At 37.2% G+C, this 27620-nt stretch overlaps 1 protein-coding gene across 7 annotated transcripts in view; it reads right to left on the minus strand.

Moving 5' to 3' along the window:
* The window catches only part of cnot2 (CCR4-NOT transcription complex, subunit 2), a 164443-nt gene that overhangs the window by 19646 nt on the left and 117177 nt on the right, over positions 1-27620 (minus strand). For 4 of the 7 annotated variants that reach the window (XM_059978449.1, XM_059978451.1, XM_059978447.1 and 1 more), the window contains 2 exons: positions 8153-8218; positions 1843-1967 (listed from right to left, as the gene is read on the minus strand). In XM_059978449.1, the coding sequence (XP_059834432.1) occupies positions 1843-1967; positions 8153-8218 (191 nt within the window). Of the gene's footprint in view, positions 1-207; positions 265-1842; positions 1968-8152; positions 8219-27620 lie in introns of all 7 variants that reach the window. The other 3 variants (XM_059978454.1, XM_059978452.1, XM_059978448.1) reach the window with 2 other exon arrangements.

The following is a 27620-nucleotide window of genomic DNA, read 5'->3' on the forward strand; positions in this document are numbered from 1 at the left end:
CCGACCTAAACATCATCGAAAATCTGTGGAAAGACCTCAAAAGAGCAGTGCATGCAAAACGGCCAAAGAATCTCACAGAACTAGAAGCCTTTTGCAAGGAAGAATGGGCGAAGATCCCCCAAACAAGAATTTAAAGACACTTAGCTGGCTACAGAAAGCGTTTACAAGCTGTGATACTTGCCAAAGGGGGTGTTACTAAGTACTGACCATGCAGGGTGCCCAAACTTTTGCTTCGGGCCCTTTTCCTTTTTTGTTATTTTGAAACTGTAAAAGATGGAAATAAAAAAGTAATCTTGCATAAAATATTAATGAAATAAGTCATCTTTAACTTTATGCCTTTTGGAAATCAGGTCATCTTTTACTCATTTAGTTATTCACAGTAACAGAAACTTTGACCAGGGGTGCCCAAACTTTTGCATGCCACTGTACATTAGATCCAAGTCACTTCTCAGGCAGGAGTTAATATATTTCATTACCAATTGCTCAAAGCACTTTATCACACTGGATGTAAGTGCTACTGGACAATAGTCATTGAGGCAGGTTGCCACATTCTTCTTAGGCACCTGTATAATTGAAGCCTGCTTGAAGCAGCTGGGTACACCAGATTGTTGAAGTGAGAGGTTAAAGATCTCAGTGAACATGTGAGCCAGTTGATCTGCACAGACTTTTAGTACTTGGCCAGGTACCCTGTCTGAGCCAGATGCTTTCCATGGGTTCACCCTCCTCAAGGCTGTTCGCATGCCAGCCCCCAAAACTGAAATCACAGGATCATCAGGAGCTGTGAGAGTTCATGATGGTTCCTCCATGTTTTGAGCATAGACGGCATTGAGCTCATCTGGAAGTGAAGCTCCGCTGTCGCCCACATTGTTTGATACAACTTTACAAGAGGTGATAGTATTCTAGCCCTACCACAACTGTCAAACATCCTTTGTTGATTCAAGTTTAGTCTGGAATTGCCAATTTCCTGTGACATGGCTTTCTGAGATCATACCATGACCTCTTCCAACTTTCTTGGTCACCAGACTTGAATGTCTCTGACTCAGCCTTCAACAGCTTGTGGATCTCATGATTCATCCAGGGCTTCTGATTGGGGAAGACCGAAGGACTTTGTGGGGACACACTCATCTACCACTGTTTTAATAAAGTCTGTGACAATCATGGTGTATTCATTCAGATCAACAGATTGCTTGGAGTCGGTGTTCAGTCCTTGAACAACAACTCAAGGCAATCCCATACCCGCCCCTCTGCCTCCCACAACCACCTCTTTGGTGTCCCAATTTCTGGAGTTTTGCTCTTTAGCCTCTACCCGTATGCAGGTAGGATAGCCAAGTGATATGTAACATGGGTGTCACTTGCGAAGGCAGCATGTTCCCAGCTTCAAGCTATTGGGGGATGATGGTGAGTAATCTTCTTGAACTGCCTGTCCTTATTGTAAAAGAACTCCCATAGGTCGGGCTTTGCATGCTCAAACAATGAAGGAAGGTGATGGGAACTAAAACCAGAAAGAAAGGCTTTACTTGAGCCCATGGTATTCAAGTATGCTTGCCCCCTTAACACTTCTAGTTGAAGAAGGTGGCAGGCAGACCCGGGGAATGTGATGAATACACATGGTGAGTTGCTGCAATATTTTACACACAGTGCACCAAATCTAGAGAGAGCCTACTTCTGTGTCTAATTAATATATTCAAGTAAGAATTTCTGCAATTTAACTTTTTTTGACAAGTAGTTTTAGTGATAATTGGTTTTTTTTGTAGCTTTAAGTGTTATTAGTAACATTATTAAAAAAATTCAACTTTAAGTGTTCTAAATTCATTAAAGATAAAAGCTTTCGTGAAGACTTACAGATTTACTATCATCATTACTTGAGGTTGGATCCTTGTAGTTTGAACCAGGAAGTGCGGGAAAGTCTTCATTATGGATTGAGAAGTCCTGGGACTGTTCATTTGCTGGTTTTGTCACCATCCCAACTACACCACGCAAACAAAGCTATGTTAGCTTCAATTTTTTTTTAATATGGCACAGTAGCAGTACATAATGAATGTTTAATATCCTACTATTAAATGCAATGTACTGATCACAAAATTCCTTAGTTTCTCCAAACAGAATGTTCCTTGTCTAAATCCACTCACATAGCAAAATAGTGCAAATAATCTCTTATGCAAGGAATTTTTCTGAAGTTGCTTCAACTTACCTAGCATGATTCCAATGCTGATGAAAGAAAAAACCCACAGTGTCTGCAAGAGTTTTTATTACAGCCAACTCCATGCCAATAAAAGAAAAAATGGGCAGAGTTCAAAAGACTACAACAATGTTTTGACTTTTCTGGCCCCTCAACACTACCTGATCAATTAGATTAAAATAAGTTACCATGCTGATTCACCAGTTCCCCAAATCACTTAATGGCCTCAAATAAAATAAATAGTAACACCAACCCTAACTTCCATAAATGGTCATTAAAAAATGTAACAGTAGTACAAAGGTGAATTAAAGCCCTTCAACTTGTCCTCCTAAGAAATCAGTGAATATTAATGACTCATTTCTAATTTTAAAGTCATAATTCTCCAAACCCTACTCCAATGTTGGATGGTTTCAAAGTGGACTCCCACATGATTTACTTCAGGCAAGCTCCAACACCCGTACAAGGCAACCAATCCCTTGGGAAATCCAGTGGTAAATAAAGAAATGGGAATACTGCATTTAACACATTTGGCAGGCATCATATACCACTCTCTCCTGAACGCAGGACAATATCAGAAAAGTGAAAAAGAATCAAATCACTAGAAACTGAAACTAGCCAACACCTTTGACTTAAAATTACATTCTGAATGTCTTTACATCAAAACCCATTGGATTATGAGGAACTGTACAGACATTTTCACATCCTTTTATTCCTTATGAAACAACCAACAGTTGATTCAGCACTGTCAATATTAGAGCATTGCCAATAAATAAAGTTGTGAAAAGGAAAGGAAACATGGTGCGGCATGTATTCTCATTCAAATTTCAAAATAGAAATGATACCCAATGATCCTCTTCAGTTCAAAGACTCTTTCTGCCAAGCTACTCTGAATGCAAGTAGAACATGGCTAAAAGGACCCCATAAAAGCTTCCCATTTGCATTGAAACATAATTGAGGCTACAACCAATCACGGTCTAACCTGACAATCACTGACTAACCTGACAACCTCCCCAATATATTTCTGCAGATAAATTTACATACATTTATTTCATTTGGTTGACTTAATTATTGACTTCATATCAAAAAATCAATTCAACATATACAGTAGATTATGTTGGGCCAGATTATGTTAAATTGGGCCAGATGCTTATTTAGGACAAATCTTAAAGAACAAAAACTAATCAAGAAAACAGCCTGGATTCTCTTTGTTTATTTGAGATGCTCTGAGATGAATGATTCTGGGAATGGAAGGATTAACGTATGAGGAGCATTCAATGGCTCTGAGCCTGTACTTGCTGGAGATTAGAAGAATGAGGAAGGATCTTATTAAAATCTATCGAATATTGAAAGGCCCAGACAGAGCAGATGTGGAGAGGCTGTTTCCTATAGTGGGTGAACCTAGGACCAAAGTGCACAGTTTCAGAATAGAGGCACATTTATTTAGAACAGAGATGAGAAGGAGTATATTTAGCCAGAAGGTGGTGAATCTGTGGAATTCATTACTGCAGGTGGCTGTGGAAGCCAATTTGTTGAGTGTATTTAAAGGAGAGGTTGATAGGTTCTTGATTAGTCAGAACATCAAAGCTTATGGAAAGAAGACAGGAGAATGAGGGTGAAAGGACTATTAAATCAGCCACGATGGAATGGTGGAGCAGAATGATGGGCTGACTGGCCTAATTCTGCTCCTATGTATTATGGTCTCTTGGACAGGATGCTGTTGCTGAGTAGATTTTTGTCAGTCACATGCACTTGTGTGGCATTGGACACTATACCATGTGTAGAGCGAACAGTTTTTAAATGGTATCAGTTGCGTGATTTTTATCACTGATAGTTGGTGAGAAATAAGCAGAAGGACAATACAGAATTGTTTTGGTCATTGCGATTTCAAGCATTCAGGTTTAGAGATGCCAGAAATGGCCAGGAGTGAAAATGAAATGATTTCACTAGTCAACAAGTTTGGAACTATAAAGCAGCACGCACACACACACACACACACACACACAATGCTGGAGGAACTCAGCAGACCAGGCAGCATCTATGGAAAAGAGTCAGTTGACATTTTGGGCCATGACCCTTCATCAGGTTTATTCCCCTCTCCCCCACCTTCTAACCCTGATTCCTTAGCTTTTTTCCCCAGTCCTGATGAAGGGTCTTGGCCCGAAACGTCGAGTGTACTCTTTTCCATAAGTGCTGCCAGGCCTACTGAGTTCCTCCAGCATTTTGTGTGTGCTGCTCAGATTTCCGGCATCTGCAGATTTTCTCGTTAGTAGAAACTACAAAGAATTTGAAAGCATCAACTAATACACAGCTTTACACTATACTGTGGTAGCATTGGTAGTAGTCCAATTTGTTCTGTATTTCATTTAAATAACTAATTTGTTAGTCAGTTAATTGACAATTTGTCTTTTTAAAAAAGTATACCTTTTTAACTACTTCCATCGAAACTCTGGCTAATTGGGGCAGCTGCTTAATTGGGCCAAAATGTACTGATCCCGATGTGTCTCAATTAACCAGAAACTACTGTACCTCAATAGATTGTCCCTGCCGTTGTTTGCTATGTAACAAATAGTTATGCTGGAATGTTTTCAGAAAATGAATGTCATATGCAGAGCTTTCAAGTACATGATTCACATTAACAAATCTAAATTTTCCAAGTACTAAGAATTTGGAAGACTGCAAATTCACATATATCAGCAACATATCCAAAAACTCAAATTAAACTGGTGAACATAAAATTCCAAATCACTTCTTTTTAAAGCAGATATTCTGGATGTGAATTTAGAATAAAACCTTTTTGGAACGCTGTGAATTCTATGAAGTAAACATGTACATGGGTAAAGTATTTTGTTTATATTTTACATCATGAGGACAGATGGAATTCAACTTCAAATACAAGGAAATTTCCAATTGGGACAATTTTCAGCAGTTACAAGTACTTTCAAAACACAAAGCATAGTTTAAACTTATTGGGGAATAGAGCTACATTATAAAGACTGATTAGTATGATTGCTAACCAACAGAGCTCTCAAAAGAATAGCAAAGAGTATGAATCAGAAATAAAAACAGAAAAGATTTGAAATATACACAAGATACAACAACTGCAGAGAGGGGAACAAAAGTTATCTTGGGTTAACATTCTGTAATCAATATCTGAAGAAATGTCATCAAAATGAATTAACAGTGCTGTTTCTACCTCCACAAATGCCTCCTAGCCTAATGATCATTTCTACATATTCTGCTTTTATTTCAATAACAACAAATTGTTTTGCAAAAATAAATTTACTTGATCCAACTATAATTGTATCAGTACCAAAAAAAATAACAGAGCAGTTCCTGGTACCAGACTATTCACAATACGGCAGGAATGAAAGAAATATGAGTTTTGCCATCCTTTCCAGAAAAAAAACACATAATTTGAATGTGGTTCAAAACATTTACCTAGCTCACACCATTGAAAAAAAAATATTAGGAATGCAACATGTGATAACCTAATTGTTTTATTAAACAAAATTAACTGATATTGCTTATTACAACTAAATATTCAAATTCTCTGTTAGTAATATAGCACTGAAATACCGAACTCATTACCTTGTATAGTTGGAAAACTACCACTGAGTATAAATTGTTATTAGCAAATGCTATATGCTCAAACTCTGAAATTTCACTTTTTCACTGCTCACCTTCACTGAGAAATAAAACGGTATTGATTTCATATTTTAAAAAACCACAAGGCAAATTAAGAACAGGTTTCACAATATAAATAAAATGTCCAGCCTTAAAATCCATAGACTGAAATACTTTACAATAGAGAATACACAAATTTACAATCAGATTAATTATCCATCTATTTTGCAACATCACTAATGTGATCTTTCCACTATTGTATATTTTAAATATTTCTCTTGGGTATTTTGTGTCCTTTCCTTTGAATCATTAGCAACTAAATCCAAACTAATCCGTAATCAAACATTTAAACTGCAGGATCAATGATATAGTATAGTCCAGCCATAAAATTTATCAAGACAAATACACAAAGTGGCTTAAACATATTGAGATGTATACAAAACTGATACTATAAGCTGTACTTAATAAATATACCATTCATAAAATGTTATTTTAAACATTTAAGAAACAAATCAATTAGTGTGAAGGAGGCACTTGATGAGTGTTTTGGAGACTCAAGCAATAGGAAAGCTATTTCGAGAGAAACTAGCTCTGTTATCAAAATTTATATTAGCGCAAAGCAAAATTTGTTAGCAAAATTAAGAATAATGTAAGCAAAATATGAATAATTAATGATTTATTGTTCTTTTTCTGTTTATGACAATGTGCTATTCTATTATATCTTAGAGATTCAGAGTCCATATTACATTGAAATGTTACCTTATAGATTGAATTGCTGATAGCCATGTACCTAATCTAACATTGAAATGTCTACAAAATAAAAATAACAAATTGCTGGTGCAAGCACTACAATAATATAGTTTCTGTCAAGCAGGGAACATACTGGTACCATAGCCCAAGTTAGTGCAAGTATGAAAGTGTGACAAGATATTATGAGAACAGTGCAAGAAAAGGCAGATATGGTCAATCTAAATTTGAGTCCAATAACCAGTTTTATGTAAGTCCACACATGTCATTTGATACAAAATTGGTGGCAGTTATTTAATTTACATAAATAAGCATTTAGCTTGATTTGCATGGCAGCAATCATATTTTAACTATACGTTATGTTGTGGCTATATAAAAAGAGAAGAAATTAAAAAATCAAGTTAGTTTGAATATAATATCATTATGGGAGGAAATTCTGTAATGTTTCCTAAACACATGTGTAAGTTGAAGGGAAGAAAAAGACACTGGGAAACCACCACTTCCAGAAGGGACCCCTCCAAGTTGTGTATCATTAATCTACAATCTTCACTAGATCCTAAAATCTCCTCTGCAAAAGTAATATAGAAGTATCTTCACCAGAAAGGCACCAATACTTCAATAAGTTGGATCAATCCTACCTCCTAATATGCACTTGGGGACAGAGTTTGACTGCTCATCTTTCCAATGCTGTTAGAAATCATTAATTGAATTAAGAACACCCATTAGCAAAGTCAATGATTTCATTACTCAGCCTCATCTTCCCCATTTCTTTTCTTTAGTATAATCTGCTCATTTATCCAAAGCATTCCATGCACAAAGATAAATTCTCCTGACTCACGTGGTATTTTGAAAATTCCACGCAGTGTAAATGAATGCTTAATTGAATGATATATGTTGGTAATTTCCATAAAGCGAAAGATATTTTAAAGCAATTTGGGAACCTCAAATCAGTGAGCAAGCTGTGTCCCAGCTACAGGTGTAAATACAAAATATCACAATTACACTTCAAGGAATATGCTCCATGAAAGGAAGAACATAATCAAGAGTTTATGTTCCTTCTCAATTTTTCAATTAAAAAATTTAATGTCATTTGAGTAAAAGCAGAAACATGGTAGAAGTCATGTTAATTTTAATAGATAGATCAGACTTAGAAAAGCAACTGTTCCTATGCTGCTGATTGTACATCAATTTCATCTAAAGTCTAAAAAAACTTACAAGCAACTACCTGTGATGCAACAGCTAACAGAGAACACCTTTAACATACAGCCAAATGCAAATAATGAATGCAAATTATTAAATATAAGCAGTGTAAAATGCATCTTAACCGCTTGCATAAAGAGTTATCTGCTGCTGAATATTAAGAACTGAACTCAACATTTCTTTAATTTTAATTTCCAATTGTTTGGTCTAGTGCAGTTAACTTTAAGAAGCTGCTGCAGTAGACTATCACATCATGGATGGTTTTCTCTTCTGTCAAAGCAGTAATACAATATGGTATATATATATATTTTTTTCCATTCTTGAATGGTCTTTAATTAAAATCACATTCCTCAAGACAATTTTAAATGCATGTTGGTGTTGTTTGAGAATGAAGGTCCCTACCTGATTTCTGAAGACGGGACACACGGACAGCTCCCAGCATGCCCATTTTCGAAAGGAACCCAGTGTCTGATGAGAGGAAGTCACTTATGAAGTTTGTTTAAAATCTAACAGCTTCTTTAAACTTACTGAGGTGATAAGTCCTATACGTATGTACGCAAGCTCTTTAGTACATTTATTTTCAAAAGAAAACCAGGACCAGATAAAACAAAGTCCTATTTTCCAAACTGATTGAAAACTGAGGTAGTACAATTAATGTTTAACATTTATACAGTTGGTGTATTATGACAATGGTTTTCAGCAGACTTGCTGTATAAAAATTGCAAAAATACCTAGTGACAATCCAATAAGTTGTGTTAAATTGAGGTGATTCAAGTACTTGGATTCAAAGAGTATTTATATTGATTACAGGCTACCCCATTTTATAGATTTCTTTTTTAGCATACATGAGAGGATTATTCATTTTTTATTAATTGACATACTAGGTTGCAACAAATAATATAGGGTGAAGAACTGCTTTGAACATATGTACCAATTCATATGAAATGTTGTGCATAATAGCTATTCAAAAGCAATTACATTCAAATGGTAAAATGGACTTAAATTTTAAAGAAAAAATAATGTTGAACAATACACTGATATATGAAATTATCAACCTGAAATGTATGACTCCACACATGCTGTCTGACCCAATAAACGTATGAGGAATTTTCTATTTTTATTTCAGATTCCCAGACTTGTAAATTTTTGCTTATGTATTCCAGCAAGCAAAACATTTTCAAACATAAGGAACTTAGAGATAAGTTTGATTAGTTGTAGGTGAATGTTGTTAAAAGTCATTCCAACAATATTCTGCAAATTCAGATTTCCGACTGATCTGTTAACTCAGACATTAATATAAGTTCATGTTCATTTGTAAATAACGTTAAAACTGATTATGCCCTAAACATATTCTGCTGAAGAATAATAGAGGATTCTAAAGTTACATTATTTTTGAAGACATTTTGTCAAACCACAATCCACCATTGTACAGATGTTGGGAAATTTGGGATATTCAAATTTAACAGCAGGAATTTCTCAACATAAATTTTAAAACAAAGCCAGCTAATTCAAATAAAATACACTTTATTAATAAACTTTCTGTCAAGTAGGAACATTAAAATCAACTGAAAGCAACATATTTCTTTCAAAACGCTATGAAAGGTTACTGCTATTAAATTGACAATCCACAGTGCACCACTGTAGCATAGTGATTAGCGCAATGCTATTACAGCTCTGAGTGTTGGAGCACACAGTTCAATTCCAGTGCCCTCTGTAAGGAGCCTCTGTACATCCTCCCGTGGAATGCACGGGTTTTCTCCGGGTGGTCCGGATTCCTCCCACAGTCCAAAGTTGTACCAGGTAGGTTAATTGGTCATTGTAAATTGTCCCTTGATTAGGTTAGGTTAAATCGAAGTCATCAGGGGTTGCTGAGTATTGTGACACGAAAGGGCCAGTTGGGCCTATTCCGCGCTGTATGTCTGAATAAAAAAAAAATGGAGGTCTTCAAGTGTTATCTTATTGTTGGAGGCTGCATTACAACATCCATTTTAACACATCCTATTTTTGGGGACTTAATTATAATCATTGCACATTATTTACAAAACATTTCAACAGTATAATATCAAGGGTTTTGAAAAAACAATCACCAACCTGAAGCCCTGTCTCTGTTTTTCTCCCCAAAGAGATTGCCTGTCCTGCCAAGTACTTCCATCATTTTCTGATTTTATACTGAACTGCTACAACGCTATAAAGTTTGTGAAACCTGCAGAATTTTTTTCTATTTCTACATAAACAGGACCTAAAATGTGATCAGATCTTCATGCAAGTCCTAAAACTAGATAGAGATCCCAATTAAATAAATAACACAAAATATTATACTTGTTCATTTATTTATTTAGAAAAATGATGAAATGTTACATGTATTTGTTGGAAAAGGTATGGCAACCATAAGACCGTAAGTCATAGCAGCAGGATTAGGCCATTTAGCCCATTGAGTCTACTCTGCCATTCAATTATGGCTGATCCTTTCCCTCCTCCTCAGCCCCACTCCCCGACCTTCTCCCCATATCTTTTCATATGTGTCCAATCAAGAACCTATCAAACTCTGCGTTAAATACACCCACAGACTTGGCTTCCACAGTTGCTTGTGGTAACAAATTCCATAAATCCACCACCCTCTGGCTGAAAAAATTTCTCTGCACCTCTGGATTAAATAGATGCCCCTCTAACTTCAGGCTGTGCCCTCTTGTCCTAGACTCTCCCACCATGGGAAACATCCTTTCCACATCTACTCTTTCAGCAGTCAAAAGGCTTTACTGAGATCCCCCCTCATCCTTCTAAATTCCAGTTAGTACAGACCCAGAGCCATCAAACGTTCTCGTATGGTAACGATTTCATTCCTGGAATCATCCTTGTGAGCATCCTCTGGACCCTCTCGAATGCCAGCATGTCTCTTCCGAGATGAGGAATCCAAAACTGTTCACAATACTCAAGGTGAAGCCTCACCAGCTCCTTATCAAGCCTCAGCATCACATCCCTGCTCTTGTATTATGGATGCTAACATTGCATTAGCTTTCTCACCACCGACTTTACCTGCAGGTTAACCTTTAGGGTGTTCTGCACAAGGACTCCCAAGTCCCTTTGCATCTCATATTTTTGGATTTTCTCCCTATTTAGAAAACAGCCAGTACATTTTTTTCTACTACCAAAATGCATGACCATGCACTTTCAAATATTGTATTTCATTTACCACTTTCTTGCCCTTTCTCCTAATCCAAGCCCTTGGCAGCCTGTTTCCTCAACATTACCTGTTCCTCCACCAATCTTCGTATCATCTACAAACTTCGCAACAAAGCCGTCTATTCCATCATCTAAATCACTGATAGTAAAAGAAACGGTCCCAACACCAAACCCTGCGGAACACCACTAATCACTGACAGCCAACCAGAAAAGGATCCTCTGGGGTAGTGCCTTCTACAAAAGCTACTTGGAGTAGGGTGCTCCAATCAATGAGATGAGATTAGAGGTGTGGGTTGTAGAGGTGCCCTGCCTTACAAAAAAAGACACAGGTTCCTGATAGAGCCTGCTCTTCTCAAGAGAGATCTGTTTATGTGCACCTTTCAGAGGACCTTAAAAGAATTGTAGAGATGCATCAAGCTGGAAAAAGCTACAAAAGCAATTCTAAAAACCTGAGTGTTCATCAGTCCACAGTAAGAGAAAATGTCTCAAATGGAGGAAACTCAGTACTGTTGCTACTCTCCCTAGGAGTGGGCATCCTGCAAAGATCACACCAAAGGGATCATGTGCAATGCTGAAGGAGGTAAAAAAGAACCCAAGGGTAACAACAAAAGACTTCCAGAAATCTCTACTACTTGCTAAAGTCTCTGTTCATGTAGCCACCATAAGAAAAAAACACAACAAGAATGGTGTTCATGGAAGGTCACCATAGAGGAAATACCAAACAAAAACATTGCTGTACGTCTCAAGTTTGCAGAAGACCACTCGGAAGTTCTACAATGCTTCTGGGACAGTGTTCTGTGGACAGATCAAACAAAAGTTGAACTTTTTGGCAGAAATGCACATTGCTATCTTTGGAGGAAAAAGGGCACTGCACACCAAAACCTCACCCCAACTGTGAAACATGGTAGAAGGAACATCATGATTAGGGGCTCCTTTGCTGCCTCACAATCACTGAGGAAACAATGAATTCAAAATTGTATCAAGATGTTTTACAGAAGGTCAGGGTAGCAGTCCATCACCTGAAGCTGAATAGAAGGTGGATACTGCAACAAGACAATGGTCTGAAAGACAAGAGTATATGAACAAAAGAATGATTTAAAAAGAAGAAAATTCATGTTTTGGAATCGCTGAATCAAAGTCCTGACCTTAATCCTATAGAAATGTTGTGGAAGGATCTGAAGCAGCAGTTCATGCAAGGAAGCACAGCAACATCCCAGAGTTGAAGCTGATTTGTAAGGAGGAATGGCCTAAAATTCCTCCAATGTGCAGAACTGATCAACAGGTACTGGAAACGTTTGATTGCAGTTAAATGTCCACATATTTTTTCCAACAAATACATGCAATATTGGAATTTTTTTCAATAAGTGAACAAGTAGCTTAAGAAGGAAATTAGGAGAGCCAGAAAGTGCCATGAGAAGGACTTGGTGGGCAGAATTAAAGGAAACTCCAAGGCATTCTACAAGTATGTGAAGAGCAAGAAGGTAAGACATGCAAGTGTGACAGTGGGTAAGTGTGTATGGAACCGGAGGAATCAGCAGAGGTACTTAATGAATACTTTACTTCAGTCTTCACTATGGAAAAGGATCTTGGTGATTGTAGTGATGACTTGCAGCAGACTGAAAAGCTTGAGCATGTAGATATTAAGAAAGAGGATGTGCTGGAGCTTTTGGAAAGCATCAAGTTGGATAAGTCGCCAGGGCCAGATGAAATGTATCCCAGGCTACTGTGGGAGGAGATTGCTGAGCCTCTGGCGATGATCTTTGCATCATCAATGGGGACGGGAGAGGTTCTGGAGGATTGGAGGGTTGCAGATGTTGTTCCTTTATTCAAGAGAGAGAGTAGAGATAGATCAGGAAATTATAGACCAGTGAATCTTACCTCAGTGGTTGGTAAGCTGACGGAAAAGATCCTGAGAGCCAGGATTTATGAATAATTGGAGAGATATAATATGATTAGGAGTAGTCAGCATGGCTTTATCAAGGGCAGGTTGTGCCTTATGAGCCCGATTGAATTTTTTAAGGATGTGACTAAACACATTGATGAAGGAAGAGCAGTAGAAGTAGTGTGTATGGATTTCTGCAAGGCATTTGATAAGGTATCCCATGCGAGGCTTATTGAGAAAGTAAGGAGGCATGGGATCAAAGGGGACATTGCTTTGTGGATCCAGAACTGGCTTGTCCACAGAAGGCAAAGAGAGGTTGTAGATGGGTCATATTCTGCATGGAGGTCGGTCACCAGTGGAGTGCCTCAGGGATCTGTTCTGGGACCCTTACTCTTCGTGATTTTTATACATGACCTGGATGAGGAAGTGGAGGGATGGGTTAGTAAGTTTGCTGATGACACAAAGGTTAGAGGTGTTGTGGATATTGTGGAGGGCTGTCAGAGGTTATAGCATTGGCATTGGCATGAGCAGTCAGCACATCATCAGCTGTACATTTTCGGTAGTTGTACTGCACACTCGAACTGTTCATGATCAGTTAAACAGGTGGGCTCTTGCCATAAATATGCATCCATTTATTGGTTCATTTAGAACAAATTCAGCACTCATACTGCCAAGCAACAGGCTAGATTCATGCTTAATCTGACCAACTATGCAACACTAATGTGGAACCAGCTATGGCACATGGAATGGGCAGGGTTTGAGGCCTTCTGCTGTCAGCCATTCCTGGTTCAGAGCAGGTTGATATCGAAGTCTCTAGCAGTTGATCCAGATATGCCATATCCAGCAGTGACAGCTTTTGACAACTTTCTGCTGTTAAAGGTAATTATCTCTTTTAAATGTTTCTGATGTTCAAAGATGCTGAGAACAACTTAAATGTACATTTTTAAAAACTTTTAAAAATAATTAAAGATAAAAATTTTCATTAAATTAAAAAGATTGATTTCAATGAATTAAAAACACATGTAAAATAGAATTGGGAAAATTACCTTCTTTAATTAAAGTTGTCAATTGCATCCAAATAAAGCAGGCATAAAGTAGGACTAGATTTTAGATAGGCTGGCCCTTGGCCTCCAGCACATCCTGTAGTTCTGCACTGTACAGCAGACCTTCAAAAAGGACCACAACCTTGTCGTAGGGTTTGGAGACTTGCAAGCCTCAATGACCCAGAAAGCTATGTTGACTGGAGCCATAACCTTGAGCTTTGACTCTTGTCAAACAAAAAAGGTCAAAGTGTAGAGGCAAGACTAAGAGTGGCCCACCAGTCCTCCAGGTTCGGGGGTTTCACCCAGGGCCAATAACCCTGACTGGCCAAAAAAAAAAATTGTTACAGAAACAGCAACAAAGAATCCTTCGATACAAACAGAGATGAAGGACCTTTATTGCTACCTGAAATGCCAGCAGCGTAACTGGCAATAAATACTGATTTGTTAACTTTGTTAAATCTTAAATCATCTTAAATTCTGATTTTTTAAAATCCAACTTGGCAAAGCACTCAATATTTAACACCTATATTGTATATTCCTTTAAACTTCAAATACTGGGAAGGAAACCTGGCATACAGAAACGGTTGTCTATGTTCATTTGTGACAAAATTAGATAGATAGACATACAGGTTAAGAGAAATTTTTGATATGTTTATTGGCAAAATTTTGAAAGCAGGAATTGAGCATCTCTCGGCAATAAGATAACTTTCACTTCTGACCAAAAAAATCAAAAGACTTGTATTTGCTGAAGTTGAAGATCACTTTTAAAATAGGCTAATGTAACATTCCTTCATAACAGACAAATGAGTCATAGACCTGAAAACAAGCCAGCAGCTCTAAATCAATGACCAGCACCACATGTTACTATGTTGTGAAATTAAAATATTCCCTGACAGACCAAGAATACAGATTACTGGTTTCATCTAGTAGGTAAATTTTAAATCTCTGCAAACTCACAATGAATTATATTTTCACTTTTTCATTGTTAAGTGTGACTTCAATGACGGAAACAATAAATGAAAAACACTATCTCACAATCATGATGATTCACACAGAAAGCATAAGGATCAAATAAAGATATCTACGCAGCTACTATGCAATTAGTATTTAATAGAAAATTTCTTAAAATTGTATAGGCAGTATTTATGCATAGTTTATGTTAGAAAGGAGAAACAATGAAATATTAAACATGTGTACACGCCTACTGGGTGGCAGGGTGGAGATACGTCTCTACCAAAGGAGGTGTAAGGTACTCCTTTCCTCTGTTAGCCTGCAGATCACCCTTGGGGAAGGTGTAGCACCTGCTTTGTCTCCTGATCAGGGTCACGTGAAACCATAGGAGCAGGTGCTGGATGGTCGTAAGCGTTGCTGGCACAAATCACAAATCTTGGTTATGCAATCATTGATGCCTGGCAAGCAATCTCTGAAGAGCATTGACAATGGCTGGGGTCACCCGTCTTGTAAAGAGACTGCCCAGAAAAAGTTTCTCTAGAAAATTTGCCAAGAACAATCATGGTCATGAGACCACGATCGCCCACATCAGACAACAAGGCACATGATGATGACGACAACAACATAGCTACAACTGAGACGTAGATTCAAGTACATTTAAATAAATTGTGATAGTTATCTTATAGATTATACAATTAAATGTGGCACATGCATTAAAACAATGTAAATATCAGTTACATTTTAGCATCCTTTGAATATAGTTTAAGCTACACTAAAGCAGCAAAATGTATCGTTTCAGAACTAGAAAAACAATCATATAATTTGAATTGCAAGAATTTAAATAAGTTTGCTACATGGTTTATGTGCTATGTTTGGACATTCAAAAAGAGTATTTTTGATTGAAGCATGAAATTGCAAACAAAAAAATCATGAGGAAGAAAAATTGGAAGTACAACTAGAAAACTGGACAAACATTGATTGCACATAGTAACATCTTGTTTCTTTATATTGATGCTTAATTCATGTCTATGAATAAATACACATATTACATGATAATGAACTGCACAGACCAGATGTATTTCAGTTTCATCTCCTCGCTCATACTAATATAAGCTGAGCTCATGATTCTTTATAACTAGTTAATATATAGTATAATCTGTATCATCAATGTTTTGTTCTCTTATCACCACAAAGCAATGCAAGCGATTAGGTAAACAGATCTGATGAGAAAGCTTCATCTTCTGATCAATGTTGTTAATCACCGAGTACATTTTTGCTGAATATTTGCAGAAAACAATGTATGCAATTACTGTTCCTTTCAGACATCCTTGGTAATAAAACATCAAGCACAATTGTCCTGCTGCTGGCCTGAATTTTGCAATCAGCAAAAAAGCAAATGTGTTTGTCAGCAGCCTCTAAAATCCTACCTGAATATCGGAACATACAGTGCCTTGTAAAAGTATTCAGCCCCCAACCCTTTATTCATGAGTATTACAATCAGGGATTTTGATTAATTTAACTTAGTATTTTTAAGTGAATCACATGCTCCATCTTTCACAGTACAACCCCAAAAAACGAGGAGAATTGTAAAGTATGTAAAAACTAAAAATCCAAAAACTGAAATGTCAGCACTTCAAAAGTATGCACCCCACTTTCTTATTATTTCTTGCAGCTATTACAGCCAGTAGTCTTTTTTTTTAAAGTCTCTATTAGCTTTGTACAATATGATTGAGCACCATTTGCCCATTCCTTCTTGCAAAATTGCTCAAGCTATGCCAGGTTAGATGGAGAGTGGTGGTGGACAGAAATATTGAGGTTTTGCAAGAGACAAATCGATTGAGTTAAGGTCAGGACTCCAACAGGGCCACTCAAGGACATCAATTTTCTTTATTTGGAACTACTCTATGGTTGCTTTAGCAGTGCGCTTTGGGTAATTATCCTGCTGAAAGTCAAACTTCCCTCCAGTTTAAGTTTTCTGGCAGAGGTTAGCAGGTTTTTATCCAGGATCTCTCTGTACTTAGCAGCATACATCTTTCCATTAACCCTGACCAGATTTCTGGTCACTGCTGCTGAAAAGCATTCCATAGCATAATGCTACCTCCATGATACTTTACAGAAGGGATGATGTTACCTGGCTGATGTGTAGTATTAGATTTATGCCACACGTACTTCTTTGTGTTGAGGCCAAGAAGTTCCACTTTAGTCTCTCTGAACACATGACCTCCTTCTACACTCTTACAGTACAGTTGGCCCTCCGTATCCGTGGGGATTTGGTTCCCGGGCCTCCTGCGGATACCAAATTCCGCTCAAGTCCCATATATAAAATGGTGTAGTATTTGCATATAATCTAAGCACATCCTCCCATATACTTTAAATCATCTCTAGATTACTTATAATACCTAATACAATGTAAATGTTGTGTAAGTAGTTATTGTACTGTATTGTTTAGGGAGTAATGACATGAAAAAAAAAGTCTGTACATGTTCAATACAGACGGAACCATCGTAGCTCTTCCGGGAACGCTGATACTGCCTCGGCACTAGCCAATGCAGATTCTCCTGTGATCTTTAAGTTCTTGAGTCTGTAGCACTTTACATAGCTAGCCAGCCATCTCTTACCAGCCTTCAACTCCTTCCTCTCACTCACAAAACAAATAGTGAATGAACGAGACTCGAGGCGAACAATGCTCAAACAACGAGTAATACTTTTAATCATTTCAAGATTACAGTACTTATAATACCTAATACAATGGAAATGCTGTGTAATAGTTGTTACACTGTATTGTAATGCTCAAACAACAAGTACTGGAGAGAGAACTTCCGCTGATCCCGATCCGCGGTTGGTTGAATCCACGGATGCAGAACCCTCTGATACGGAGGGCCAACTGTAACTTCTAAGAGACACTTTAGGAAGTATTTATGGGCAAGGATACGCTTTTTTTTAAGCCGAGGCTTCTACCTTGCCACTCTTCCATAAATAACCTTTTTTATGCAAGGCCGCAAAGATTGCTTCATCTCCAGTTACAGCCACTTACTTCTGCAGCTCACTCAGAGTGACTGCTGGTGTCATGATAGCTTCTCTTACAAGTGCCATTCTTCCCCAGCAACCAAGCTTAGAGGGGCAGCCTGATCTACGCAGTGTGGCTGTGGTTTCATAATTTCCCCACTTTTCACGATGAATAGCATGGAGCTCCGAGCTACGTTCGGTGCTTCTGAGAATAGTCTCGTACACTTCCCCAGATTTGTTCTTAACTATTATGATTTCCCTGACTTGTTTTGAATGCTCTTGTCTTCATTTTGGTTTGATCTAATGAAAATCTATCATACTGTTGGACCTCACAGAGAGGAGGTATTTATCTTTATGAATTCATTGAAAACAGGCAATACTCCAACTTTCTACATCAACAAATTGGATGAGTTGGTATAATATACAGTATCGCACTTGAGGAAAGTTATTGTAATAATTACAAAGGGGATGAATACTCTTTCAGCCTCAAAATTTTGCTTTTTAATTTTTAGTAAATTGTGGGAAAATAGTTATGGGGCCTGAATTCCTTTTCAAAGCACTGTAGAATCCCCTGTTGTTAGGTATCAAGTCCATGACAGTCAGCAACAATAACTTCAAGCAGGCTGAACAGCAATGGCACTAAAGAATTCTCAAAACAGCAAATAAGAGAAAGCAAATATTATGCCAATATATTTTAGAAAATTTAAAATTAAAAAAATGAAATATGCTAACTTAGGTAGAAGCTAAAATACCACACCAAACATTTAAAGTAACATCTTACTATCTGTAATATATTAAGTTTTGTCTGAATGAAATGCAGATATCCACATCAATATTGCTTCTTTTGGGCCTAAAATTTTTTCTATGGTTTACTATTCTGACAATAACTCACACCTCAAAAACATAAATTTTAAAGTAAAATATCTACTAGTTTGCAAGTACCTGCAATTCTTATAGGATTATTTATTTCTTGAGATAATACTGTAGAAGACCCCAAACAATGCTAACTTTAGAACTTCTCTACTGAACTACATACAAATGGAAACTCTAAATACAACGTCATTTTCACTAGGTAATTATGACAAACAGTGACTGTTTAACAACAGAAAGTACTCAGATGATGTGTTTTGGATATTAAAGACAGCGAATCCTGGTATTTTCTGCAAGCATCTATATTAATCTTAGAATTCTCATACTTACTATTAAAATGGACATCATTGTACCATCCAAGTTATGCTTGCTTACAGTTAGCTATGCTCAAAGCTATGAACTGAACTACTGGATAAAAGCTCAGAAAACTAAAGGAAATTCTGTGGTTCCAATCACATTTCTTTTCCCAAATGAAATTTCACTCCACATGACAAGGGTAGTTAACTAAAATGAGCACAGAGAACACTGTTGTTTTAAGAGACTCTTGAGGGTGAACAATGTGACTTTCCATTATGATGTTAACATAGTGGTCTATATAAAATTGTTTGCAGAGTGAAATGCTGCCAAGGGACTACAAAATAAATACCGAGGGATGCTCTACTTTGTCAGAAGAATTGGCCTTGATGTTAGTATTATTGTTTTAAGAATTGAATAATCAACTGCAGAGCTTAACACCAACTACTACTGTTCTGGTACAAAACAGAAACATAAGAAATTTAATTCTACATATTCAGTAAAATCCTTGTATCAACTACTTTCTAAAGCTACAGTACCTTAACCACATTTACACTTTTCATAGACAATGACAGAAACTTAGTAGCCAGTGGGTGGTGGATTGGGTTGGAATGAAGAAATGCAAGTGCATTTAATGCTGATTGCTAGTGGAGAACAGAAGTACAAAGAAAATTAAAACTTTTTTTTGCTATGGGAAAAATATCCCTCGTGATTCCTCGTGTCATAGGAATATCTCTATTTTAATCACAGGATTGCTAAATATAAGGTCTCAGTTTCATCTATGGCATTTAATAATATTCCTCGTCAGTATCCACATCATCTAATTTTCTTTATGTGATACTAACACTTGAGTGTAGTGGTACTTGATCACTTATTTCACTTTTGCTTCTTTAGCTCATCCTTTAGCACAGGAGCTCCCAACCATTTTTATACCATTAGTACCGCTAGAGGGTCATGGATTTCAGGGTGGGAATCCCTGTTTTGACAGAATACAGATGTTTCTACCTCCAAATTTGTGTTACAATTGTATATTGAGGCGCTATTTCTGTACACAAGCAGTTGACGTTTGAAATGGAATTAGAAAATAAGCACTGACATTCTATTTACAGTACAAAACTATTATCCATAATAATGTTTTATAGTTCTACAACAAAATTGAGAGAGCAAGAGGTAATACCCACAAGATATTCTGCCGTTCTATAAATGGGAGAAGGTTCTCCTAACCAAAAGTTTGGTTAAGTTTTCAAGTTGCACCTAAAAATTTCAGATGCAAGGTGTCAAATGCAAAATTCAAATGTGACAGAGAAAGCAAAGAAGGTAAAATCCTTGGCTCATAGGCAGAATTGTAATGCAATTTGATATAAAGAAATGAAAATTTCAAGAGAGGGAATATTTATAGTGACAGGGACAGATAAGCTTTTAAGATATTTGTAAAATCTAGGTGTATTGAATTAGCAAGCACTATGATCAGATTCAATTGCAGGGAAGACTCAAGGGACCATATTTCTACTTCTCCTTTTCCTTCTTATGACCTTATAGAAATATAGAAAACCTACAGCACAATACAGGCCTTTCAGCCCACTATGCTGTATCAAACATGTACTTACTGTAGATATTACCTAAGGTTACCCATAACTCTCTATTTTTCTAAGCTCCACGTACCATGCTTATGCTTTGACTACCTTAAATTCTTCACAATGAATTAACTTTTTATAGCATAGTCATTGTTGCAATGTAGGAAATTGCAGCAAACTTGCACAAGGTCCACTGCACAACAATGAGGCAGTTGACCAATTAACTTAGAATAATCATTGTGATGTCTTTACGACAGTTATTTAGTTTATAATATTTTCGCTTAGTAATTCATTCGATAGTATTTTCTAGTTAGAATTAGAAGTGTTTAAAGTATATTCATTGCATGTAAAATATATCGGCATGCGATGACGTCACATCCAGTTTCGCCGCGTCTTGTGGGAAAATACCGGTTTGAAATTAGCGCGAGGGTGGGGGCTTACCACGAGGCAGACCCGAGCAGAAGTTGTTTTGCAGGCATGAGAAATCACAGTGAGAGCAACGCTGTAAGTTAATAGATAATTGATATATTGAACTAAGATGTTAATGCCGATCCTGTTAGAAGTAACGACGGTAGATAATGTTTATGCTTTCGTTAGTTAAAGAGTCGCGGATAGTTTGCATGGAAGTGTATTTAAAGTAGTCAATGGAGCAGGTAAACTCTCCCTGTATACTGCACCTTAGTGTAATGTAGTTATAGTCACCTTTGCAAGTATTTACAATTGAAATGTGATATTAAGGAAGGAACAAATACTGTATCAATCTTGTATTGTTTTATCAACAGTTTTCACCATATGTTAATGTGAAGAGTGAACAGTAAATGGTTAATCTTGCTGCGATCTGGTTCTTATTAACTGTGGTTTATCTCGATGTTAAATTCGGCGTTCGTGACACGCGAAGGAGAACGTTACAATCATGCAATTTACCAGTGATGCAATAAAAAAATAGGTGAAATGCACTATGGGCATTTTGGTACCACATACATTTATTGGAGCAAACTAGAGCTTTAGAAATTAAAGACACATAACCCTGTCAATTTTTTTTGGTGAAAACTTGCATATCAAACTTTCTTACATCAAAGAATTGTATTTTAGAGTAATTGATTGAGGTACAAATATAACCTGGGAACAATGAGAACTCCTTTGTTCTTCTCCGTGATCTTTTATAGAGTCACAGCCTTGTAAAGCACAGAAACAGGCCTTTCAACCCATTGCATCTATACTAACCACCATGCCACTTAATCCAGCTTGCCAGCATTAATTCCCTCCATGTCCTGCACATTCAAGTACCTGTCAAAATGCCTTTTAAATGTTGCTACTGTTCCTGCTTCCCACTACCTAATGTTACCTTCTCTGGCAGCTTATTCTAGATTACAACTACTCTGTATGGAAAATTTATTCCTCGGGTACCCTTTAAATGTCTTCCCTGTCATCTTAAACCTAGATATGTACATGAAGTCCATACGAAATACCAGAGAAGGCCAGGTAAAGGTAGCGATATTAACTGACGTTTTGATGACAAAACTCGGATGACAGGGTATATATAGCACTGGACCAGACATGCCCAAGCATCATCCCTGATGAAGATGGCCAAGTATGTCATCGAAACGCTGGTTAAAGTCGATACCTGTATCCAGCTGGGAGGCCAAGAAGAGCTTATTCATCATATATGCCAGGAAAAGCACTAGATAGTTTTTTTTAGAAAGGAAAAAGGATAATAAACTAGGCTTTAAACTAACTATGAGGAATGGAGAAGCAGAGGGGTGACCACAACTATTAACTCAAAATTCCAGGATATTGATACTCAAAAAGAATCAGTGAAAAGGGAAGAGATATGGTAACATACATAGCTAATTACGACTCTCTGGAAGGTAAGAGCTATCTCTTGATCATCAGCTTGGTGGAGTGTAGTGATATCAATTAGTGAGTGGTTCAATATGCAAAATCATTTTGGAAGGAAAAAGGAAAAGCAGGGAAAGAAGTCACAAATAGGTCCAAGGTGATGCATCATAAAAGGACAAAGCATAAATGAGGAAATAGGTAAAGCATGTGAGAAGGGAAATGAAGTTAACATCGATGATTTTTAATAGCGCCAGTGTTTAACACAGTACAGAAATTAGCTCTTCAGCCCAACCTGCACAAGCCAAACAAGGTGAATACGTGAGCTAGTCTCATTCGCATGTGTTTGCCCCATACCTCTGTAAACCTTTCTAGTCCATGTACCTTACCTAAATGTCTGTTAAACTTCCTCTGGCATTTGGTCCCATATACCCAACCCCGTGTGTGAAAAAGATGCCTCTCAGGCCCCCTTTAAATCTTTCCCCTCTAGTTTTAGATTTCCATCTGTTAGGAGAAGGACTGACCACTTATCTCAACCAAACCCCTCATTATTTTTACATACTGCTGAGATCACTCTGCAGCCCCAGTATTTCAGAGAAAATAGCCTGAGCCTATTCAGTGTCTTCGTTTATCTCAACCCTTCCAGACCCAGCAACAACCGTTGAATATTTTCTGTACTCTTTCCAATGTAATGACATCTTTCCTTCAGCTATGCAACCAAAACAGCATACAATATTGCAAGTGCAGCCTCACTAATATTTTACACCACTGTAATATTGATTTGCATATTTATTGAATGTATCAGTAGGTACCAGGGAAGAGAAATTTGTGGATTGTTTCTCAGAGTGACACATTACAGAATCCATCCAGGAGCAAACTATTTTAGATTTATTCATGTGCAGTACCGTAGGATTCATGAAAGATCTTGTAGTTTCAAATCCTCCAGGGAACAGAGATCACAACTTGGAAGAATTCCAGGCACTGTTTGAAGGTGAACAGCTCAGGTCAAATACCAGTGTCCTCAAACTAAATAAGGGCAGTTACAAAGAAACAAAAGAAGAGCGGACTGGGAAAAGAAAATTAAAGGAAGGGTGAAGCGATGAGCAGTTGCAGATACTTAAGCAGCCATTTCAGAAATTTATATCAATCAGAAAGAGGAGCTCAATGAGAAAGATGCCTTATAGTTTACAACGGATGTCAAGGAAGATATTGATTCAAAGCTTAGAGCTTACAAAGCAGATAAAGCTGGTGGCAGAGCAGAGCACTGGAAGTTTTGATTAAATTGATCATGATTATGAGAGAAAATTGATCATACACTGGCTGGCAATATCAAAACAAACAGCATGGATATACCAAAAGGAAGAGAATAGCTAAGTGTGGAATTGTCTGTTGAGTGAGACTGGGGAATTTACATTTGGAAACAAGGAAGTAGCACATATTTAAAAACCAATATTCTGCATCAATTTTATTAGTGGAAGGCACCGCAAGTATTTCAAGGATAACACAGAAAAGTTTTAAATAGGAAAGAAGAACTTGTAACTATTCCTATAAAGGATGAAATAATTGTAAAACAAATAGGTGGAAAAGCAAACAAGATGCTATGATATTATGACCTGCATTCAATAGGTTTGTGGGAAGTTGCAGAGGTAGTAGACTGAATGGTCAATATTTTTCAGAACAATGTTCTAGGAGGATACCAGATTAACAAATGCAATTCCACTGTTTAAGAAGGGAGACTGACAAAAAGTAGGGAATTATTTTCCCACCAATAAATATTAAGTGGGAAACATAGGAAAACCTGTAAGTAAGTGTTCTGTAATAGTTAGCTTAATATTTATTGATAGGGAATTAAGAGTTGAAATAGCTATAAAAAAGCTTAGCATAATGTTACGTACTCGTGACACATGACAGTGGAGCCCTTGTCATGTGACTGGGGTTGAAGCTGTACTGGACTTGAGGTGATGGTCTTGTGATGGTGGAATGACGTCATTTTCCCGCCAGTAGAGATCATGTGATGGGTTTTTTACAGGTTATAAAAGGTAGACCCCACCCTGTGAGGAGGGGCAGTTCGTGGCTGGATTTGCCAAGTTGACTTCATGCCACTGCGTGTTTGAAGTGATGACGCAGTTTAGTTGAAGGATGAAGTTTTTATTTAATGCCTAAAGTTTAAAAGGTTAATGCCAACAGGTTCTTTATGATTCTGTTAGTTTGAGAATTAAAGGAGAGTGAAGATTCAAGGTTGGAAGTTAAAGATCGAGGAGAATCGCTTTCTACGGTGAAACGGGGGCGACCTTTGTTTGATCCTTATTTGGAAGGATTTCGTTGACTATCTTCGTGTTAATCCCTAGGTTTACCTAGAAAGGATTGAAGGTAGTGGAGAAGGAAAGGTCAGTGCCTTTAAGCCGTTCTGTTTCGTAAATTCTTCGTGGGAATTTCGACGTCGGGAATCGAAGCAAGCGACGTGAAAGAGAACTTAAATCGTCCTGTAAAGTCTCTCCTTTTAAATGGACTGTGAGCATATCGAACTTTTGGCAATATCACTTTAAGAACTGTTTTGGAATATCACTTCAAAGAACTGTTTTGGAATATCACTTTACGAACTGTTTGAACAGCCGCTCAGCAGCTGTTTCCGGTTACGGTAGTGTTTGTTTACTTTTGGGGGGTTTGTTTTCTGTGTTTAATAAACGTGTTGTTTTATTATAAGAAACCCTTGCCGAACTCATATATTTATTGTTGCCTGAATACGTAACAATAATCAAACCAGTTCAACTTAGTTTTAAGAAATACATACATAAACATAAGGGATGCTAGAACTGCAGATGCTAGAAATTAGACAGCATCTATGGAGAAGAATAAAGAGCCGATGTTTCAGGCTGAGACCCTACATCAGGACCTGATGATGGGTCTTGTCCCGAAACATCAGCTCTTTATTCTTCTCCATAGATGCTCCCTGAACTGTTGAGTTCCTCCAGCATTTTCTATTTAAGAAATATACATCTTGTTTGACAAACTTGCTTGAGCTCTTTACAGATATCAACATAGGATAACCTGTAGGTGTGCCGTAATATTTAAGATTTCCTGAGGGCAATTAATAACTTGTCATATGAAAAGGCTGGAGTTTAAGGTAAAAGATCATGGTATTGATGGTATCATGGTACCTTTGCACATTAACTCAAAATAAAGATCGGTTATTAAGATCAGAATACATTAGTCTTTGTTTTACTGGAAAGGTGCAGCTCCTGGAATGCTGCAAGGTTCAGTTCTGTCTGAGCCCCTGACACTTATTATTGGTTTAACAATATGGAGGAAGAGGGCAGAATACAAGACATCCAAGTTTGTTAATGATGTGAAAATAGACAGGAGACATGCTGCCATGAGGATATCTGAATTCTGGACAGGTTACACATAGTTTTAGTGGGTAGGAACCTGGCATATTGAGAGTAATGCAGGAATTTGTCACCATCTTCAGCAGAACAATCAAAAATAGAGAGCCAGAAAGGGACTGAATGTAAGTGGAGTGCAGTGGAAGGATAAGTGATCTCGTTCATGAAGACATAAGCAGTTAGCAAGCAGTTGCTGCCAGCAGATAGAAAGGCAAATGGCACACCAGCCTTCATCGCTAGAGGGCTGGAGTTTAAATAGAGAAACATTGCTACAATTGAACAGGGTACTGGCTACACCTCACGTCCTATATATAAGTTTGATTGCTGTCTTCAAGAAAGGCCATTCTAATACTGGAGGCAATTCAGAAGATATTTATTGTTAATTCATGGGATGAGAGGTTGAGAAAGTAAGCTCTTTACTTTTCAGACTTTTGGAAGAATGAGGGGTGATCATATTAAAATATACAAGTTGGTAAGGGCACATAATAAATGCTGAGATGCTTCCATTACTGGGAGTCTCAAATGAGAGGTCACAGTTGCAGAGGGTGCAACTGAGGTGACAGGAATTTCTTTTTAAAAAGGGTAGTGGTTCCCTTTACTCCTCTACCCTGAGTGTTGGAGAGGCTTGATCCTTGGAGGTATTTGAAAGACAGAGGCTTTATGGAATTGTCACTGTTAAAGCAGATTAACCATGATTATATTGAATGCTTGAGGAGCATGCTTGAGGGACCCAGGGGCCAAATCCTGTCTGTATTTTCTTTGGCTCTTGTGCTCCATGTCTTAGCCCAATAACCATACAATTATGGGTTAATAACAATGAAAAAATTCAGATGTGGGAAATCAGAAACAAATAGAAAAATGCTGAAAATACTCAGGTTAGGTTGTATTTGTGGAAACAGAAACAGGGCTCTGAAACAGTATCTTTAACCTAAAATGACAACTCAGTTTCTTCATTTGTAGATGCAGCCTGTCCATCTGAGTGTTTCCACCATATGGATTATATTTGAGGTACCACAGATGAGGCAATGCACTGTTAAAGAATACACATGCAAGCCCTTTTATCAAGACTTGCAAAACTGATTACACATTTTCCATTTAGGAAAATTCATGATAACAACTCAAAGGCAAAATTATAACCATACCATTTACCTGAAATATAAAAGCACAGCAAATTTCCTATGGCACATGCTAAATAGCACATGTCAATACATATATTGTAGATGACATATGCTTATCAGACAAACCTATGATAATTAACAAAAGGACCATTTTGACTTCATTCCCTTTTCAGATACATGGATTTCAGCTTTGGCTTTCTCAACTAGGGAATAAAACTCACTTTGCCTAGACTTGAAGCACCTCCTGTTAATTTTCCATATCTCAACTGGTCATTGAAAGATAACCAGCTGTATCAACCCATTCACACCTTTTAAAGGGGAAATTATCTATAAAAAGACTGGCTTAATGAAAGATTCATTTTTCATGCAATTTAGAAAAATGTGTTGCAAATTTGCCCTTTATGTAGAATTTATCTTTATCTAAATATAAATCAAACTTTTTATCGTGGAACTTTGTTAATAATAAATAAAATAATAAAATTAACATCACAATATTGATTAAAATTGATTGAAGGTGGCGGGGCATGAGAGATCACATATCACCACCATAGGCATCTCCTCAAATAGTTGTTTTCCCTCTTTAGAAAAGCAAAGAGTTTGCAAATGTGAAAGTAAAAGAATACTTTCAACTTGGTAATTTTAATCCTAATATCCTAAATAACTTCTAAAAATTTGAAAATTTTGTACAACACTCTTTAAACAGGGAGTCTTGTTCTCAGCATCTCTCCTCAGA

Source organism: Hypanus sabinus, chromosome 8 (assembly GCF_030144855.1).
Source record: "Hypanus sabinus isolate sHypSab1 chromosome 8, sHypSab1.hap1, whole genome shotgun sequence".
NCBI lineage: Eukaryota > Metazoa > Chordata > Chondrichthyes > Myliobatiformes > Dasyatidae > Hypanus > Hypanus sabinus.